Source organism: Hypanus sabinus, chromosome 9, assembly GCF_030144855.1.
Source record: "Hypanus sabinus isolate sHypSab1 chromosome 9, sHypSab1.hap1, whole genome shotgun sequence".
Taxonomy (NCBI): domain Eukaryota; kingdom Metazoa; phylum Chordata; class Chondrichthyes; order Myliobatiformes; family Dasyatidae; genus Hypanus; species Hypanus sabinus.
Window position 1 is genome coordinate 18,353,317 of NC_082714.1, and position 22,346 is coordinate 18,375,662.

Below are 22,346 nucleotides of genomic sequence, written 5' to 3' on the forward strand. Positions count from 1 at the left end.
AGTCTGCTGGTTACATCTTGCAGAAAACATTGGCTTACTTCTCAGATTTTGAAACTGTTTTAATATTGAGCAGGAAGGCCGCTGAACTTGCATGCTTACACAGGCCCTGAAAATTGTGCTTTAATTCTGATCATTCATTTTCTGTATTCTAAAGAATGACAATAAACTTATTCTTGGGATGCCAAATATTCCTCCTAATATTTTTCAAATGTCAGAAATTAAATTGAAGTAAATAATAAATATTAATAATACAACTATGCTAATTGCTGCTAACCCTCCTGCTCCACATTCATCATGCTTGCCTACATAACTATATGTACTGATATCCAGTGAATTGGTTCTCTCGATAAGGTTTTAATTATGTAATTAAAATATGTAATTTTAAACAATGTGCCAAGCATGGTAGTCTCAAGTTTCAGTTCAGTGCTCCAGGGAAATGCTGAAGGAAATCTGTTTTGGCAATACTTTATCAATTGCTCTTCTGACAGATTTTAAAAAAAAATTGTTTCACTGCCAATTCCCTTTCCCCCTCTCTCCCACCCATCGCGATCTCTCCTTGTTACTTGCAATCATCTCAGGAAGTTTGGGTATGCCTTAAATGCTACTTTTATGGTATTAGCTAACTCCCTGTTTTTATTGTAATCATCTCAGAGGTCTTCTAAATTCAGGTTTCATCCTTGAGAGTTGAACACCAAACATCGCTGTTGATGTTGGAGGACAGGGATATCAGCTCTGTATTTTTCAGGATGATGCAAAAAAATCCCGTTGCATTGTCAGGTTGAAAGACAGAGCAGTAATCTACTGTATCCTGGGGAGTATTTATCAACCATCATTCCAAATCCAACAATCTGATCATCTGTATTAGATGCCCTTGTGTAAGAGTTTGTGTGCAGAATTTGGCAAATGAATCTTTTGCCTCTGTGATGGTATTACAGAAGTATTTCATTGGCAATAGAACTTCGGAACACCGGATTTCATGACAAATGTCAGTGATAATAAAGCTTATTCTGATCAGGTCTGCACCATACTTTCCTCTTTTTTTAGCCACTAAGTGACTGGTTGGAACATGAAGTTGTGCATTTGGACTAAAGCTGATGTAGAGAGTGGCAATGGCCCTCTACCTGTTGATGTGGAGGATATTGAGCTTGGAATAGGACTGATGTTGTTCTGTGTTCTAGGTGCTGTTCCTGGCTGTAAACTGCTGGTGGCATCAGGGGAAATGCAGGAAGCAAATGAACCTCTTCTATTATCCAGTGATTCATTTATATCAGAGGAGGTAAGAAGCAATTTCCTGATCAGTCGCAGTCCTAACTTGCTCTGGCTGATGCGTGACTGTAGTAGACCCGTCACTGTATTGTCTATCAGGTCAATTGGGGTTGAGCAATGCATCTTTATTCCCTTGCCAGTGTTAGTGTATTAAAGAATGATTTAGTGGATAGATTATACAGTGAATTTGAAAGTATATAAGTTGAGAAGTGCAAGCATTCTTGTATCAAACTGTTGGTATTTTCTGGTGTATTGGGCAACTTTGTTAACCTCATGAGCCATGGCTCAGCAATTTTCAGAAGCTATTTATACTTCCACATGATGGAAGGCAAAATAGCTGCTGGATAATTCCCCATTTAACATCAGAAGTTAAACTATTAGATTGCAGTTATAAGACTTAGTCTATTTATAATAGTATTTTTATAAAATTTACACTTCATAAATAACATGAGTAGGTACTAATGTTAAGCCTGTTGTCCTTTCAAAATATATAGTGTTATTATTTTTATTGGCAGTAGAAAGTAGTATATTGGACTCCATTTTTATTTTTGTTTGTTTCCGTTTGGGATTGAGTATGAAGGCCTTACTACAGTATTACAGAATTCAGAGTACCTGCATGCACTTTGGTCACTTTTTTTAAGCCAGCTTCCTGTTGGGAAAGTTAGTGCTAGAACCCTATAAACTCCCAACTCAAAGGAACTGATGACTTTGTATAAGGAAATGTACAGGTCAAATGATGTAATTCCAGGATGATCAGTAGAATGAGAGCAGGTACTCCACCATCTCAAGGGAAATTAGAGATAGGCTCTTGATAATGATACCCTCATCCTTTAAGTAATTGAAAAAAAATTATTCTGGGGATGGTGCTACAATTTTTAAGATAAGTTGACAGCATATTATTGAAAACAAAGATTTCATATCACAGTTAAGGGAAACTCACTTTTTTTTCCCTTTTAGGTTTGGCCCTATTGAGTACAGGGGACCTCTTACAGCTGCTTATATTCATAACTTCATTCAAAGAGTTATGAGCCCACTTCAGTATATCCCAACTCATTCAGGTTTGCTGGACTTCCTTTCCCACTATGAGGTAGGCACTTTTATTTGTATGCAAGGTGGAGTGAGCAATCTCCATTCTGTATGCTACTTGCTAATGTATCATTAATAGTGATTGATGCATACTAAAAACGTTTTTCTTGATTCTGTAGATTTCTTGAACTAGGATGCCACTACAGATCTACAGTTACTAATGTTAAGTCAAATGCATGTTTAGGGTTTTATTAGTGATCAAAAGAGCTTTGAATGTCTACCAATGCCGTAATGTTAGGAGAAATGTAATTTTATTTTACTGATGCTGTTTTATCTGGCAACAATAATATGAAATCTTATTAAAATAATAAATGAGTCTTTCCATTGGGGATGTTTTAACTTTAAAATGGTCTTATAATTTTGTGTTTGAAATTTGGTGTTTGTTTTTATGGAATGACTTTGTACATTGCCTTTCATTTGTGATTTAGGACAGAGACACTTTTATGTAGAAAAACCCAGCTGGCTGCTAACTTTTACATCACAATCAGCTCACATTGGGTGAGGAACTGCCTTCTCACCTTAGTCCAAAATGTCAACTGTAAGATAATAAGATATATGAGCAGGACTAGGTCATCCGGTCCATTGAGTCTGCTCCACCCTTCCATCATGGCTGATTTATTATCTCTCTCAAACCCATTCTCTTGCCTTCTCTCCATAATCTTTGGCCTTAATAAGATCATTTAGACATAGGGTCTTATGAGTCTGTGACATCCTGTTCCAGACATGTCAATCAGCAGAAGCAGCATCCTAGCATGTATTGTTAGAATTTTGTATGTTTCTTTAAGATCACCTCTTAAACTCTAGGAGCAGTTTAATCTCTCAAAGCAGAAATCTTTACATTCTACCATAAGTTTATCTTCCCATAAATAGGGAACACGATCTATGCATTGTATTCCATGTGTAGTTTCACTATGACCTTGTATAGTTGCAGTAAGATGTCATAATTCTTGCACTCAGTTCCACTTGCAGTAAAGATCAACATGCCATTACCCTTTTGTAATCACTTGTTCTATGATTTGTGGAAATACAGGTCTCTGAACACCAACATGTTACAATTTCTCACCATTTGAAATTTGCTTTTCCACTTCTCTACCAAGGTGGATGACCTGACATTTTTCCAAATTTATTTTGCATCCTCTATGACCTTGCTATTTATTTGGCCATTTGACAAGCTTTTCATACCTTCCTATATCCTCTAGCTGCCCACACAGCTGCCTAGTTCTGTGTCACTAGCAAGTCATTAATATGAATAGATCTCCTGCACTAATCATTTCAGCAGTCTAGTATCCACAACTTTGTAAACTGCAATATGGCTAATTTATTCCTATTGTTTTCCACCTGTTAACCAATCCTCAGTCCACTGAAGTACCTTTATTTGCAATAGCATGCTCCCTAGTTTTGTAAACTTATGTTGCAGCGATTTTTAAAATCCCTTCTAGAAGTTCACATGCATCTTTGTCTACTCAACTTCAAATTATTCTAACAGGTTTGATTTCCCTTTTGTAAATCCATGTTCACTTGCCGAATTTGTTTTTTCCCAAGGGTAGGTTCTGGCATTTTCCCTACTACTGATAATGGGCTAAACTAGTCTGTAGAGAGTTCCTCCTTGCTCTCTTTCCCCCTTTGTTAAATAACAGGATTACATTTACTACATTACTATGTGGAAACTTTATAGAATCTGTACATTTTAATTAGAGTACAATTTTGCATATATTAAGCATCAGTATTTCTGAAATTACTTGCCATTGCACTCAGCAATTTGAAATAGTTTCCCCTCCAGTTCTTGCAAGTTAATTTGTTCGATATGTGCCCTGTCATGTGAAATGGGTAATCATGGCTTCATAACCATGGTTGTTCTTGGCAAAGAACACTACAGAAGTGGTTTGCCATTGCTGCCTTCTGGGCAGTGTCTTTACAAGACAGCTGGCCCCAGCCATTATCAATGCTCTTCAGAGATTGCCTGGCTGGCATCAGTGATCGCGTAACCAGGACTTGTGATGTATACCAACTGCTCATATGACCATCCGCCACCTGCTCACATGGCTTCTTGTGACATTGATTGGGGGGCTAAGCAGGTGCCACACCTTGCCCAAGGTGACCTGTGGGCTAACAGGAAAGGAGCACCTTACCACTCCTTTGGTAGAGATGTATCTCCACCATGCCACCCAAGTATGGATTCGTATCACATTAGTGCAAGGTTTGAACCTTGGAAGATTGAGTGTCTGGATTCTTATATTGTACTTCTTGTGGAAATTAAGCCTAATACATAAAGTTGGATATCTGTTTGCCTTCTGTTAAAAGTAATTTCTCATGGTGAATTTCCCTTTGCCTCTGACATATTGCTGAATAGATGTTTATTATGCTCTTGTAAAATTGTAAAACTTACTTAGCTGTTCCAGTTTTGCACCTTCATGCATGCATCTGGGACAGCTTCAACTGGTACTTCAATTGAAACTATTTTCCTACAGACCACAAGAGGGAGCTCAAACAAGCATCAAAACATTAATCTATTACCAGGATAAAACTAGACTTATAAAATAGTGATTTTCCTGATTTTGTTTGTTCATAAGCTTGTAATGTTCCAGTAGAGCAGTTCATATTCTGAATGAATTGATTGATTACTAATTGATCTGAATGCAATATGGATGATGTCTATTAATGACTTGTGCATTGCAAGCTAAAATAGAGTAATTGTTCTGCATTTTCTGCATGACATGCTAGATTTAATAGCTGGGATAATGACCTCCCTCCCCCACCCCCTCCACTCCATGAAAACTTGAAATTAAATTCCAGAATTTGGGCAGTTTTCCTCTTGTATTCTGTAGGCGCATAGTTACTGAAGACCTGGTTGTAGTTTTAGATAAATTTGATTTAAATTTAAAAAAATAAAAACCCTGAGTTTCACCTCTTGGTAACTTTGGCCAATGTTCCAAACAGATAATCGTAGGCCCTTTGAACATGTATTTAGTTGCCTTAATGATGCTCCTTTAATTATGTTAACCCAATTTTTTTCCCTTTTTACCATAGAATCTGTAATTAACAGCATTGAACTTGGTTATAGAAAACTGATTTAAGATTATGCTCATCAGAAAACAGTCTGATTTAAAATAAAGGCATAAAAGAAGTTTTAACCATTCCTTTTACAGACAAACTCCTCACCATTGTCTATTATTCAAGGGCTTTCACCAGCACTAATATGTGATTTAGCACTCTACACATTCTGGTGAATGTTTGTGATGCTGGATATTAACTGACAGGGTATCTATATTAGGATTGGGTTTGTTCTTGATCTAGAAAGATTTCTCTGGTTAAACATATGAAATGTTGGAAGAACTCAGCAAGCATCTATGGAAATGAACAGTTTGAAGTTTGCAAGTCAGGCAACATCTTTGGAAACAAATTGAAGTTTTGGGCTGAGACCCTTCATCAGGACTTGACCTGCTGAGTTCCTACAGCATTTTGTGTGAGTTGCTCTGGATTTCCAGCATCTGCTGAATCACTTGTCTTTATGTCCTTCTAGTTAATGTGTCTTTCAAGGAAACTGTTACAGTTGTACATTAGAGGTTATTGAATATTAATTTTTTAGCTGGTGCTACTAATTAAATACAATTAAGTGCTGCTAAGGTACTTATTAAGATTTCGGTGTTTGTGACAAAAGCTTAGCTAGTGACTGAGTGTTTTTCACTTGCTACTTCAGTGTTGAATGTTAATTAATCTGCTTTGTATTTGGTCTGAATAGATGAACCAAATTCTGTATCTTTAATTTGTAGGACTGGACAGTGAAAGAAACATGAAGTGATGAATACAACACTGAGCAAGGCAGAAACAATACTTTAATAATTTAACCAGAGGGGCAAAGGTTTCATTGAAATTTGTGTTAAATATGAATTTAACAGTAGCTATTTTAACATAAATGTAGGAAGTAAGCCCAAGAAAAGACTTGTGTGTAAGGTGCAGTACAGAAGCTAGTTGTCTGGCTCAGCAAGACCATGCCAGGATTTGTGCTGCACTCTTCTTGTTTGGGTCTTAAAGAATAAGCACCCATTCCTTTTCTCATTCTATTATGTACGCTCCTCTTCAATACGCTTGTGTAAGTTGCTTACGTCTGGGAAGGAGTTCCATGTAATCTCTAGTATATTGTTTGATCTCTTGGCAACTATCTTGTATCGCAAGCTTCTGTTTTTTACTCCCATAGGTACGAGCATTCTTCTGGTATCTAATCCATCACAGCAAAACCCTTTTCAGAAGAACAAAGACCCAGCCTGTGTACCCTTTAGAACAGGGGTTCCCAACCTTTTTTAGTGCCATGGACCCTGACCATTATCTGAGAGGTCCGTGGACCCACGGTTGGGAACCCCTGCTTTTGAATTAGTTGAGACTTTACATTTCTAAACCAGCCTGAAGTGTTTTCTCTCATTTCTCCAATATGAAATATGTTGTAATATATACATATCGGAATGCTTGTAGTCCTTCACAAGCCAGAAATGACTGGTGCTTTTGGGGGCTTACCTTGTGTCATTGTTTTGTTCTTTGATTAATCTTCTTTGTGAATTGTGTTTGCAAGCTTACATTCTCAGCTGGCTTGAGTGAAATAACTACCCAGAGAGAGAAACCCAGCCAGGTTTATTTTGTATGAAGGTATAGCATCCAGTAACTTGTATGTAGTATAGCAATCAGTATTGCGCTCATGTGGACTAGTTGGCATTTGTATCACATTTAATATCAATGGCATATGTCGTCAAGTTTGTTGTTTTGTGGCTGTAATGCATTGCAATAGATAATAAAAACTATAAATTACATTGTCCTTTTTAAAAAAAAAAAGTAGTGCAAAAAGAGGGGGGAAAATACTGAGGAGTTCATGTCTTCATTGTAGATTCAGAAATCTGATGGCGGAGAGAAAGTGGTTTCTGAAATGTTGAGTGTGTGACTTTGGGGTCTTGTATCACCCCCTTGATGGTAGCAGTGAGAAGGGGACACATCCTGAGTGATGGAGGTCTTTACTGATGCATACTCCTTTTTGAGACATCAACTTTTAAAGGTGTCCTGGAGAGGTCAAGTTTATAACTTTCTGTAGTTTTTCTGATCCTGTGCAGTGACCCCTTCATACCAGGCAGTGATACAACCAGTTAGAATACTCTCCACAGTACATTTGTAGAAATTTGCAAGTGGCTTTGGGTCATACCAATTCTCCTTAAACTCCTAATGAAATATAGCTGCTGTTAGCTTCTTTGTAATTGCATCAATACGTTGGGCTCGGGATGGATCCTCAGAGATGTTGACACCTAGGAACTTGTAACTGCTCACCCTTTCCATTTCTGATCCTTCATTGAGGACTGGTGTGTGTTCCCTCGCCGTCCCCTTTCTGAAGTCCACAGTCAGTTACTTGATCTGACTGATGTTGAGTGGGTTGTTGCTGCGATTTCACTGAACCAGCTGATCTATCTCGCTCTTGTCATTGCCATCTGAAGCTCTGCCAACGTTAGTTGTGTCGTCAGCATACTTCTAGATGCTATTTGAGCTGTGCCTAGCCATACGATCGTGGGTATAGAGTAGAGCAGTGAGTTAAGCACACGTTTTTGAGGTGCATCACTGTTGGCTGTCAGCGAGATGTTGCCAGTAGAGCTGGTAAAGGCAATGACGAGGAAGAAGTAGGGATTCCACAAGCCATAGAAAGTGAGATGTGTCAGAATAAAGCAATTGGAATGCCCAAAGCAATTGAACTTCTCCTGTTAGGAAACAGTGGTTTCCTTTCGGGAAGTTGAAGATTTTGGACAGGACTCGTAGATTTGCCTTTTGCCAAATAACAGTGAAGTGGCTGATTGAAGTAGCAGATTTGGTAGTTAAATAGTGTTCAATTTAACTATAGTTCAATTGTTGCTCTGTTACTAAAGTAAATTATATCATCTTTTGGAGTTGGCACATACTCATTAGAGTTACACAACATGAAAACACCTCTTCAGCCCAATTTGTCTATGATAGCCAAGGTGCCTTCCTGAACTAGCCCTGTTTCTGGAATTTGGCACATATCCCTCTAAACCTTTACTGTCCATGTGCTTGCAGTATCTAAATGTCGTTTAAACATCATAATTTTATCGACCTCTACCACTTCCTCAAAGCGCATTCCACACACCTACTCTGTGTATAGGGGTGGGGGGTGGGTGTTAGAGGAACTTGCCCCTCTGGTCCCTTTAAATTGTTCCCCTCTCACCTTATACCTATGCCCTTGGGGTTTTATACTCCTCTACCCTAGGGGAAAAAGACTGTGACCACCCACCTTATTTTTTCCCCTCATGATTTTATAAATATCTGTAAGGTAACCCTTTGGCTGCCAGATGGTGGCAACCTATTCAGTCTACTTTTATAACTTAAGTCGTGCCAGTAACATCCTTGTGAATCTTTTCTGTACCCCTCTAGCTTGAACATATCACTGCACACAATATTCCAGTTGCACTGTCACTATAGTCTTAATATTGAGTAAGGAAATTTCAAGTTGATGTTGGTGATTTCTTCTGCTCCTGAATAATGAGTGTTGAAGCATATCAACTTCTGTCTGAGTGGTGACTTGGATCCCCTCCAATTTGCCTACCGAAGCATCTTCTGTAAACCTGCTGCTACCTTGTTGGCTCTTCACACAACTGTGGAGCATCTGGGCACGAAGTTGCATACATCACGATGTTCTTTATCGACACAGCTTGGCATTTGACACCATAATCTTCTCAAAACTGATCCGTAAACTAAAGACCTGGGCCGCAATATCCCCTTGTACAGTTGGTTCCTGGATTTTCTCACTTGTAGACCCCAGTTGGTTCAAATTGGTAAAAACATCTCCTCTACAATCTCCCATCAGCACAGCAGCACCACAGGGATGTGTGCTTAGCCCCCTGCTCTACTCACTTTACACCAATGACTATGTGACTAAGTACAGCTCCAACACCATATTTAATGACACCACTGTTGTGGGCCGTATCAAAGGTGGTGATGAATCAGCATACAAGAGGGAAATTGAAAAATTTGGCTCAGTGGTTTAATAATGACAACCTCTTGCTCAATGTCAATAAGACCAAGAAACTGATTATAGACTTCAGGAGAGGGAAGCCAGAGGACCATGAGTCAGTAATCATTGGAGGATCAGAGGTGGAGAGGGTCAGTAACTTTAAATTCCTGGTTGTCACTATCTCAGAGGACCTGTCCTGGACCTGTCATATAAATGTAATTGCAAAGAAAGTTCAACAGTGCCTCTACTTCCTCAGGAGTCTGTGGCGATGCAGTATGTTATCAAAAATCTTGGCAAACGTCTGTAGATGTGTGGTGGAAAGTGTGCTGTCTGGCTGCATTACAGCTTGATACGGGAACACCAATGCCTTTGAGCAGAAAATACTGTTTTTTAAAGAAAAGTAGTGGATTTGGCCTAGTACATCATGGGTAAAACCTTCCGAACCTTTGAGCACATCAATGTGAAATGTTGCTGTAGAAAAGCAGCATCCATCACAAAGATGCTCACCACCAAGGCCATGCTTTTCTCTAGCTGCAGCCACCGGTTAGAAGGTACAGGTGCCTTCTCACACTACCAGCTTCAAGAACAGTTACTACCCCTCAGCCATCAGGCTCTTGAATATATCAATTTAAGGACTTTTTTTTAATCTTGATACTTCATGCTTGTTATTTATTGCTATTTATTTATTATCTACATTTGAACTGTTTGTTTAGTTTACCGGTTCTGTTTACAGTTACCGTTCTATAGATTTGCTAAGTAGGCCCACAGAAAAGAAACCTCAGGGTTGTATGTGGTGACATGTATGTACTCTGATAATAAATTTTACTTTGAACTTTAGTATAATCGGGGGATCAATAACTTGCTGAGAAAGTGAGGAGGCATGGAATCCAAGGGGACATTGTTTGTGGATTCAGAACTGGCTTGCCCACAGAAGGCAAAGAGTGGTTGTAGACGGGTCATGTTCTGCATGGAGGTCGGTGACCAGTGGTGTGCCTCAGGGATCTGTTCTGGGACCCCTACTCTTAGTGATTTTTTTTATAAGTGATCTGGATGAGGAAGTGGAGGGATGGGTTGGTAAATTTGCTGATGACACAAAGTTTGGGGGTGTTGTGGATAGTGTGGAGGGCTGTCAGAAGTTGCAGTGGGACATCAGTAGGATGCAAAACTGGGCTGAGAAGTGACAGATGGAGTTCAACACAGATAAGTGTGAGGTGCTTCATTTTGGTAGGTCAAATATGATGCCAGAATATAGTATTAATGATAAGATTCTTAGCGGTGCAGAGGATCAAAGGGATCTTGGAGTCTGATTCCACAGGACACTCAGAGCTGCTGCACAGGTTGACTCTGGTTAAGAAAGCATACAGTGTATTGGCCTTCATCAATTGTGGGTTGAGTTTAGGAGCCAAGAGGTAATGTTGCAGCTATATAGGACCTTGGTCAGACCCCACTTGGAGTACTGTGCAAAGTTCTGGTCACCTCACTACAGGAAGGATGTGGAAACCATAGAAAGGGTGTAGAAGAGATTTCCAAGGATTTTGCCTGGATTGGGGAACAGACCTTATGAGAATAGGTTGAATAAATTTGGCCTTTTCTCCTTGGAGCGACGGAGGATGAGAGGTGACCTGATAGAGCTGTATGAGATGATGAGAGGCATTGATCGTGTAGTCAAAGGCTTTTGCCCCAGGGCTGAAATGGCTAACATGAGAGGGCACAGTTTTAAGGTGCTTGGGCGTAGGTACGGAGGAGATGTCGGGTAGGATTTTTTTTACATGCAGAAAGTGGTGAGTGCGTGGAATGGGCTGTCGGTGGTGGTGGAGCCGAATACGATAGGGTCTTTTAAGAGACTCCTGGACAGGTACGAGGAGCTCAGAAAAATAGACTGCTATGGGTAACCCTAGGTAATTTCTAAGGTAAGGACATGTTTGGCACAGTTTTGTGGGCTGAAGGGCCTTTATTGTGCTGTAGGTTTTCTATGTTTCTAATATGCAGAACTTCATGAATAGGTTTTGAATAGAATTTTAACACTTTGCTTCAGTTGAGTTTATGTTTGGTGCATTAATAACTACTTAGCAAATTGTATAAAAGAAAATATTGATTTAGTGTGTCTTATAAATTCAAGTTTGCTTGATATTTCAGTTTCTTAAAGTTAGTTTCTCTAACCTTTCTCTGTAATGTTTGCATTGGCTTCTTCCATTTTTTTGCCCACGTGTTCTTCAACAGAATTGATGGTATCAAAAAGAGTTAGTGGGGTTTTTTTTAAAAACTTCTGTCCAAGAGATTGGAAAAGGGAAGATCCTGGCCACTTATGTTATTTCTGTGGGAAGTTCCTTTGATGTCATCAGAATTAGAATCAGGTTTAATATTATTGGCCACGTTGTGAAATTTGTTGTTTTGTGGCAGCAGTAGGTTGCAATACATAATTTTAAACTATAAATTACATGACATAGGAGCAGAATTAGGCCATTGAGTCGGCTCTGCCATTCTATCTTAGCTGATCCCATATACCTGCCTTCTCGCCATATCCTGTGATGCTGTGACCTGTCAGGAAACTTAATGTAATTAAGTATATATTGTGCAAAAAGAGGGAAAAGTACTGAGGTGTTCATGAATTCATTGTCCATTCAGAAATTTTAAGGCAGAAGGGAAGAAGCTGTTCCTAATAATGTTGAGATGAGGAAATCTGCAGGTGCTGGAAAATCAGCCAACACACACAAAATACTGGTGGAACACAGCAAGCCAGGCAGAATCTATAGGAAGAAGCACTATCGACGTTTCGGGCTGAGACCCTTCGTTCCACCTGCATTTTGTGTGTGTTCCTAAAATGTTGAGTGTGTGTCTTCAGGTTCTTGTACCACTTCCTTGATGGTACCAATGAGAAGAAGGCCTATCCTTGGTGGTGGAGGTCCTTAATGACAAATGCTGCCTTTTGAAGGTGTCCTGGACTTTGAGGAGGCTAGTGCCTATGATGGTGCTGGCTGAGTTTACAACTTTCTGCAGCTTTTTCCGATCCTGTGCAGTGCCTGCTTCATACCAGACAGTGGTGTAACCAGTTAGAATGCTCTCTGCAGTACATCTGTAGAAATTTGCGAGGTCTTTGGTGACATACCAATTATCCTTAAACTCCTAGTAAAGTATAGCTGCTGTTGTGCCGCCTTTGTAATTGCATCAATGTGTTGGGCCCAGAATAGATTCTCAAAGATACTGATACCCAGGAATTTGAAACTGCTTTCCCTTTCAGTAAGCCTTATCTCAGACTGTAAAATCCAACTTGTTGCTTCTTTTGCGCTGTAGAGCAAAAGCTCTAGTTGGCTTGCCCTCTGGAGAGAATTGAGTCCAACACTTGTGATCTTGAAATGTCTGAGCTCTAAGTATGTGCAGAAAGCTTGTTTCCTCATGGAGAATCTAGAGGAAGTTGCATTAGCTCAGGATAAAGTGTTGTTAATGTCGAACTAATGAAGATTGCAAACTTTTGGAATAAAACTGAAAATGTTAAAAATACTCAGTGGGTTAAAGGACCAGTGGAGTGAGAAGAATAATTAACGTTAAAAGTCAATGATCATTCCGTAAATCTTTCCTGAGTGATCTTTTTAACTACATTTGACTAACAATTTTCTATAAAGCCTTGCTTCTTAAAGAACAAAACTTAAACAACATTCTTTGTCTTTAACTGTCGTCTGTGTCTTCCTACAGCATAAAGTACCATCTGGTATGCCTTGACTGTTTTGCTCTTATAAGCCAAGGTCACATTCACTGTTTTCGGCCTGCTTCTGATCTCTGCTTTAATCAAAGAGATTTTTCACTGCTGCAGAGAGACGATTTTGGCTATCTTATGTATTTGGGCACTGGGATTTGTCTGTATTACTGAAATATAAACTTTCTTACATTCATAGCACATGTGGTGTTACGCCTTAGCAGAGAATTCATTGCAACTTCCTGCCAGGTGTTGTTTTTTAAATGAACCCATGAGCTTAAATTTGGACTTTCCCGAGAACTTGCAAAATGTGCAAAGAATATTTTGCATTGCAACTGACACGATATGGCATTACATGAAAAAAGCTGTTCTTGTTCTGTAACGCTGTAAATTAAAAAAAACTTTATGGGGGTGTAAGCATCAAGGTTTGTTTATTTCAGTGCATCGTCTGGAGGCATTTATTGAAAGGTAGAGTGGAAAAAATAGTTGGGCAGAATTGCTCTATCAATATTTAAATCTTTTTTTTAACAAGTACAATCCCGAAAAACTAAGATAACCATGTTAATTTATGGTGTGCGTTTTTGCCATGAAACTTGGTATTTTCTGGGATTTAGCATTTCTCATTGTTTCTGGATGTCCTGAAATGTTTTATATGAAAGAAGCTTTTTGAAACTGAATCCATTGCTTTTCTTTTTAAGATAAAAATTCTAAACAGAAATTCTTTACAGAATTCAATAGACAGTAGGTGCAGGAGTTGGCCATTCGGCCCTTCTAGCCAGCACCGCCATTCACTGTGATCATGGCTGATCATACACAATCAGTACCCCGTTCCTGCCCTCTCCCCATATCCCTTGACCCCGCTATCTATAAGAGCTCTATCTAGCTCTCTCTTGAATGCATCCAGAGACTTGGTATCCACTGCCTTCTGGGGCAGAGCATTCCACATATCCACCACTCTCTGGGTTAAAAAGTTTTTCTGCATCTCTGTTCTAAATGACCTACCCCTTATTCTTAAACTGTGGCCTCTAGTTCTGGACTCGCCCATCAGATTTCACATGAAATCGTTAATCAATTTCTGTGCCATTGTAGATGGGGAGGCATGGTTTGGACAGTTTGGAAAGATTTTTAGAATTTTGTAGAAATGTGGTCACAGCATCTAGCAGAGTAGCACTAGATTTAACAGAACATCAAGTGAATACAGAGGTGATTGCAGAAGTCGCTTTAGTAGCGTTTGGACTGGTAGAAATATAACCAAGTTATTGCAGCAGCATAGAACTGGGTCGTGGTGCTATAAAAAGGATTTAAATATTGATTTGAAAAAGATCAATATTTACCTGAAAAATAAATGTGCTACTTTGTAAACTATTCATACGTACATTTTGAATATTGTGTATGTTCTAGCTGCCTTAGTGGAAGGATGTCCAATTCCTACTACTATCTGTAAGGAGTTTGTATGTTCTCTCTGTAACCACTTGGGTTTCTTCCAGGTATTCAGGTTTCCTTCTACGTGCCAAAGATGTATGGGTTGGTAGGTTCATTGGTCACATGGGTGGTGCAGGCTCATTGGGGTTGGAAGTGCTTGTCATTGTGCTGTATCCAAATTTTTTAAAAAATGGAAGTATTAGATTGGTAACATTATGTGGAGCAGTAATGTGAATTCAGCATGTACCCAGTGAAAAAGACAATTAAGAGTGAGGAAATATCCCAGTCATGGAAAAAGAATAAGTCGGCACGGATAGTAGAAGTGGTAGAGGCAGGTTCGATTTTGTCATTTAAAAAAAAAATTGGATAGGTATATGGACAGGAAAGGAATGGAGGGTTATGGGCTGAGTGCAGTTCGGTGGGACTAGGTGAGAGTAAGCGTTTGGCACAGATTACAAGGGCTGAGATGGCCTGTTTCCGTGCTGTAATTGTTACATGGTTATATGGACAATTAACGAAAACACTGTCATCTTATCCAGACTGGTAGAGGTAATGGTCACTGCAATTGGGAAGGATAAAATCAAAGTTGAAATGTGGAAAGCATTTTAATGCATGAGTGGTAAATCTATAGTTTTCTCGAAGTCAAAGGATGTCTTTGAATCTGAGCAATCTGAGATTGCAGTAGCCTACTTGAAAAGAATAAGTAACTAAGTTTTGACCTATATTGTATGCAGCACCTCCCAGCTGAAAGAATTCATTTTATGTCTGGGGCTTTTATAGAATATTCATTAGAGATTAGATAACATTGTTGATTCACATTGTATCATATAACAATCAAGAAGGAATGGGGGGGGGGGATGGTGTAGGGGCTGTAAATGAACCATTAAGATACTTTTAGGCAGTGAATTCTGTAAAGTAAATTTTCCGTTACCCAAATAGCCATAACATGGGTCCTCTGTACAATTTGCTTTGTATCAATATCATATTTAATCAGTTGAGTGCATGCTTTTGATCTGTGCCATGTGTCTTTCTGCCAAATTAATGGTTCACTGAAGTTTCCTTTGTATCATCTGTCATGTTGAGAGCTAATCATAATCAAAAGGACTTGAAACTGCATTTGTTCCTGGATTTCTATTTAAAACACTCTCCAGTGTCGTAATTTTTAACCGTTAACTTTTATGAAAGCCAAAGACAATACTTGACTGTACTTTCTGGAATGTGGGTTTTCTTTGGCTATTGAATAATTCTGTTTTGCTTCATCTACTTACTGCTGTATCCTTTAAGTGGATTGACATTAGGATGTTTTGAAAATACTAACTCAATTCCAGTTTTAATCCCGTAATCATAATGCTGAGCCTGAATTATCTAATGATCAGATATCTGTCAAACTCAAGGAGGCAGATCTAACTTAAGGAGAAAATAGGGGTATCATAAGAGAGGTATTCTTGTGTAAGTAGCTTTAATTTAATTTTATAGCTTTTATTTCCCAGTAAACACTTGTTCAGATATGTTATTTGTGGATACGATGAGTGTGCGACCAACCTTTATTGTCAGAAACAAAATAAAAGGTTTGGATGAATGATGTTTATTAAAATAGCATTATTTGTCTTGACTTTTTGTTTTATTTGATAACCCCAGCTAGATCATTTATCCTGTTAGTTATTTTGTCTCTGTTACACCTTGTATGCAGTTTCCCAACCTACCTTGGCTAACTCTGTCTTGTATGCCTCCATAGTTTGCTTTATTCAAAGTTAAAGCCTCTGTTTCAGATTAAACTAATAATTTGCAAAATTATAAACTTCAGCATTTTTTGGTTACTGTTCCTTTAAAGCAGTTTAATGAGCAGATTATAGACCAACACTTACTTTTTAAATCATATTATGCACAATATTTTACAATTCGATATGGGCTGTAATTGCAGAAATGACAGTGAGCCAGATGTTCTTCTACAACAATCTTCATAGTTTTGTAGCCATCATTATTGATGCTAGCTTATTTTAATTTAAATTCCCTGAATGCTATTTTATTATTTTTTAACTCTTAACTCCAATTAATTTATCTCGTCCCATAATTTAAACACAGTGCCACTGTGAGGACCTCGGTTGGGGTCGACCATGGATATTGCGTCCTACTTGTCTATGTGAAACACAGGTCAGGGCAGTACGATATGGAGAGCAAGCTGTTTCTCATGCAGCAGACTTCTCTTTCTCCATGCCGCCAAATCCAAAGGACCAGCAGAGACTAGTATGGTTTGGCACTCAGTGGCATCAATCACAGTTGAACTCAACATTGGACTGCCTTGTGAACTTAAGCTCCAGAGTTTTCCTTTGGGTTTATTCCCAAAGCCTTCCCCATGAGAGGGCATAGCCACAAGGCAGCAGAGGGTTGAAATCAGAGACTTCCTTCTAGATGAGTTGCCAAGCACAGTTGATGAGCCCCATCTGCTCGAAGCGACTGGTTTTAAGGGACCAGTAACCCACCTTTGCCCATGTGAAGGCCAGGAGCTGGACTTGGTTGTCAGAGGCTATTAGAGGCACACACCATTGGGAGCATTTAATAGATAGTGGGAGCTTACCCCCACTACCAGCTATGACAGCCTTAAGGAACCACAGTGCCAGTATGTCCTCCATTATTGCCAAGAATCTGTTGCAGCCAATTTTATGGATAGGAAGTTGAACTGTCACTTGTATCTCTTTAAAACAGTGTCCACGTGATCACTGTGTATAATTCAGCTTGAACTAAACACTGCTCATTTGGTAGCTGATATCTGTTGATACCTACTGCTCAATGTGTGTACAAAAGGAAGTGAATTTTAGGAACTTAAACATTGGTACATAAATTGCTGATTTTAGAGTTTTGAAACATAAATGCTCAGCAGATTAGACTGCATCTTCGGAGAGGCAAATAAGGGCTGAAGACTTGCATCACTGATCTTTCATCAGAATTTGAAGTTTTTGTGTAAGTCAGTTCCAGCATTTCTTCCTCTATTAGTGGTACCTAACTTGTGTGTTTTAATATTTTCGGCATAAACTAGTCCCAGTCATAAATCTTCCCCTTGTAGTGAATGCCTTGCTCTACTGTAAAGGTAGCACACTTCAGGTCTGTGATGGTTACTTCTGGTAAGATAGTGGCATGTTCGATCGTAGAGGCTTTACGGGGCTAACCAGAAGTGTTATTGTCCTTGAACCTATTTTTAATGGTCACAAGACCCTGCTGAATATTAAGAACCGTAGGTCTACCCTAACAGTGAGTTACTCGTTGGCAAAGAAACTGAAGGAGCTGGATGACTTGGTGCAGATCATGTTGCTGCCTGCGCTAGAGAGGTGTCGGGGGAGTTGGTGCGCAAAGGCAGTGTATGATCTAACAGCGACTGACTGTCTTCATCACTTTTCTTGTGATCGAAACACCCTGTTGGACATTGTGAATGTGGAATTCTGCAAGTCTGATCCACTGATATTTATTGTTGGGCAGCTGTGTGACCTTGATCATAGCAAGGCTTAGACCTCAAGCTGCAGTATCGCCTGTTCACAGCCACCCAGAAGAGAGAGGTGTCAGAGGCCATGTAGCATCCAGGCTGGAGTTCTTGACTGTTCACTCAAGAATAGATGAGTTGTATTGTGTTCAACTGCAGACAGCAGCAACATTCATGGGACTCATGGTCTTAGATTCTGTTTTTTGTGTGACTGTATCTTTCTGATACCTTGTATGTGCTTGTAGCGTTGTATCTACCTTGTACTGTGTATGACTTTTGGTACAGTGTTTTATGCCCTTGGCCCTCAAGTAATGCTGCTTTGTTTGACTGTATTCATAGTCGTCATGGTTGAATGACAACTAAACTTGAACTGAACTGAGTGATCGCTGAAGAGATGTAGATGGATTTTGAAATCTACGAAAACTAGAGCAGACAGTTGTTGTTTCAAAGGAAGGTGGGTCTTAAGTTGTAGGATGACTGAATCATAGCATTTAGGAAACAACAGTACAGTACAGGGACAAACCCAAAGGCTAACCATGCCTGCACTGACCATAATGACAATCTGACCAGTACCATCTGCCCATACATGATATGTATCCCTCAGTGTGGTCATGTGTCTGTCTAAATGCCATTTAAAGACTGTTAACGTATCTGTTTCTATCACCTGCCTTGGCAGCCTAATCCAGACACCTAAAATGCTCTTGCCTCACATATCTCTTTTGCACTCTTTTCTTTCCCCACCTTCAGAGTAAGTTCTCCAGTACTTGACAGCTTTACCTGGTGGGATGGGGGTGGGAAAAACTATTTACACTATATGTATACCTCTTATCATTTTATACTCTTCTATCAGTTTTACCCTCAACCTCTGATGCTTCAGTGAAAGCAACTATAAAGCTCTCCTTCATAATTAATACTCTCCAATCCAGGCAACAGCCTGGTGAACCTCTTCTGCACGCTTTCCGAAACCTCCATGTCCTTCCTGAAATGTGACCAGAGTTGCATGCGATACTCCCAAATGAAACCTGACTAAAGTTTACACACTTGCACCATAATTTCCCAACTTATATATTTGATGCCCTGAAGACAAAGCTGCAAGCCTTTGTCACCATATCCACTTGGGTTATTACTTTTATGGAGCTGTGAACTTGCACCCCAAGATCCCTCTGTGTTGTTGCTTCCAAAGGTGCAACCATTTAGTCCCAGCTAAATGTAAAAATACAGTTTTTTTTTTTAATGACAGCATAGGGTTGAATTCTTCAGTGGAATGAAAAAAATATGCAAATATATTTTCCTCCATACCATATGTTTGAATGCCATTTTTTTAATTATTGAGACTTGATCTCTAAGAATTTTACACCCCATTTTTTCAGTTTATACTTCATCTATTTAGCAAGGGCAATTGTTTGGATGAAATATAGTCTGTTTTTTTTTTCTTTCAGTACCATGAGGTTAATAAAGGAGAGATGATGAAATGAATTCCCTTTTAACATAGTTCAGTGCAATTGGCAATGTATTTATTGCCAGACTCTTAATTGCATGTAAATTGCTGGAAAATTAACACTTGAAATTGGTTCTATTTCATTTATGATGCCTTTTTCTAACCACATTAAATATGCTTCATAAATCCAAGTTGTTATTGTTACTATATTTAAATACAGTGGCTTGTAACTATCACCTATAGCTTGTTTCATAACATTTGTAATTTAGTATATCGAAACACAATATGGAATTCCTAGCATTTTCATTATTAGTTTAATTTCAATTATTGCTTTGTGAAAAGGACCATATAAGTGTTATGTGCGAAATGTTAACATCTTGCTATATAACAGCAACGTGCTATCTGACATGCTTGAAAAATTGTTTGACTTTATTGCATTAAATTACATCCGTTATTTTTTGGGAAATATAAGTAACTTGAACTTGGTGCTTACTGTCTTTTGTTTTGTGACAGCAAGGGACAATGCTGATAAACCTTCTCAAAGTTTACAATTGTCTTCATTTTCCCTTTCTCCAACACAGCCAGGTGTACTTGGATATTTTGAGTTCAACACCTCTCCACAGCCTCCCGGTTATTTGACGTTCTACATCTCTGCATTGCATGCATTAAAAAGAGGTACAACTTTTCTTTAATCTTTTCAAAACAAAAACTATACTTTTGGCACACACTGTTTAACATAACTTTGTTTAATATCTGAAGAATAACTATTAATTAGTTATAATAAAGTTAGAATGTTAAGGTACAGGAAACCATTTAACTCTCTTGCCTTGAATTTATCTGTCCTTTTTCTTCTCCCCATCCTTTTACTTTTTAACATATCTATCCATATCTTTTTATGGATTTATTGTGCATGTTCAAATAAAAGTTTTTATATTTTGAAAACTGTAAAACATAACCATTTCCTCATCCAGTATTTTGTAGAGAATCCTAGAAGGTTAATCTAATAATAACTTTGAGCATGTGTAGCAGATTTCCTGGTAACATTAGCACAAGTCATATCAAGATTCTGGGAATAAATTTACCATGAACTTGAAATCACTAATTTCAGATTTTGGTGGCATTTTTTTGTGGACATCAGTAAATTTTGTTGTACTGCCGTTGGAGATACCATTTCAAAGAAAGATGGCTTCTGATTTTCTTTGGGTTTTAAATCTCTGCACAGTATTTAATAAAAATCTATTAGCTGCTCAGCAATTCATTTGAATGTCACAGGATGCATTTCTCCAAATTCTGATATTGACACTATCATTGGTAAGTGTAATTTATGGGGATTGCTGATATTCTATAACATTAATGAGAACTAGGGGTACACTCTTATTTCATGAAATGTTTTAATCCTGCAATGGTTGAGATCTGCTGAAAGTGAAACATCTCTTGGTTTCAGATCATCAAGGAACAATTCGTTTTGGTGTGATTACAAGCAAGCAGGTGGCTAAAGAAATATCTGTAACTGATCCTGGAACAATTTATATGCATAGACATTTCAACTCTTCCTTAGTAAGTTATTTATCAGTCAGTTTCCAATTAGTTCCTCTAATTACTGCATAATGTATGGCTTTTGTCTTTAGAGTCAGAGTCATAGAACACTACAACACAGAAACAGGACCTTTGGCCCAGATGGTCTGTGCTGAACTATTAAACTGCCCAGTGACATCTACCTGCATCTGAACCGTACCCTCCATACCCCTCCCATCCATGTACCTATCCAAAATTTCTCTTAAATGTTGAAAATGAATCTGTATCCACCACTTTGTCTGGCAGCTCATTCCGCACTTTTTCCACCCTGAGTGAAGAGATTCCCTTAAATGTTTCAACTGTCGTCCCTAATCTGTGACCACTAGTTTTAGTCTCACTGAACCTCAACGGAAAAAGGCTGCTGCATTTACCCTGTATATACCCCTCATAATTTTGTATACCTCTGTCAAATCTGTCTTCTACGCTCTAGGGAATAAAGTCCTAACCTGCTCAATCTTTCTTTGTAACTCGGGTCCTTCAGTCCTGACAACATCCTTGTAAATCTTACTGATTTCTTTCTTGTAGGTAGGTGACCAAACTGCATGCAGTACTTCAAATTGAGCCTCACCAACATCTCGTACAACTTCAAAATAACATCCCAACTCCTGTATTCAGTACTTTGATTTCTGAAGGCCAAATTGCCAGATGCTTTCTTTATGACCCCACCAACCTGTGATGTAACTTACAAGGAATTGTGGACCTGAATTCCAAGATCCCTGTGTTCTCTATTGCACTTCTCAGTGACCTACTGCTGACCTGGTTTTCCTCCTCAAGTGCAACAGCTCACACCTATCTGCGTAAATTCCATCTGCTATTTTTCAGCCCATTTTTTTTCCAGTTGATTCCGATTCAGCCACAAACTTTAACAGCCTTCCTTGTTGTCCTCTTATGCCCCATTTTGGTGTCATCTGCAAATTTGTTGATCCAGTTTACCATACTATCATCCAAATTATTGATACAGATGACAAACAACAGTGGACCCAGCACTGATCCCTGCGACATTCCTTGAGTCACAGTCTCCGATTGGAGTGCCAACCAATTGGCTTTTCCCATGAGGTCAATGTCAAATCCAGTTTACTACCTCATCTTGAATGCCTAGTGACTGAACCATCTTGACCAGCCTTCCATGTGGAACCTTATCAAAGGCCTTGCTAATGTTCATGTAGACTACATCCACTGCCTTACCTTCATCAACTTTCCTGGTAATGTTCTTAGAGAAACTCTTAAGGTTGGTTAGACACACACAAAGCCTTGTTTACTATCTCTAATCAATCTCTGTCTATCCAAATAATTCTATTTCCGGCCCCTTAGAATACCTTCCAGTAACTTTCCCACTACTAATTGCAGGCTCACCAACCTATAAATTCCTAGCTTATTCTTAGAGCCTTTCTTGAACAACGTT

At 38.8% G+C, this 22,346-nt stretch overlaps 1 protein-coding gene across 2 annotated transcripts in view; it reads left to right on the forward strand.

Moving 5' to 3' along the window:
- Window positions 1-22,346, forward strand: part of txndc11 (thioredoxin domain containing 11) — a 79,434-nt gene that overhangs the window by 19,388 nt on the left and 37,700 nt on the right. For both annotated transcript variants that reach the window (XM_059979149.1, XM_059979148.1), the window contains exons 3-6: window positions 1,179-1,276; window positions 2,224-2,353; window positions 19,951-20,044; window positions 20,814-20,926. In XM_059979149.1, coding sequence (XP_059835132.1) covers window positions 1,179-1,276; window positions 2,224-2,353; window positions 19,951-20,044; window positions 20,814-20,926 — 435 coding nt within the window. The remainder of the gene's footprint in view (window positions 1-1,178; window positions 1,277-2,223; window positions 2,354-19,950; window positions 20,045-20,813; window positions 20,927-22,346) is intronic.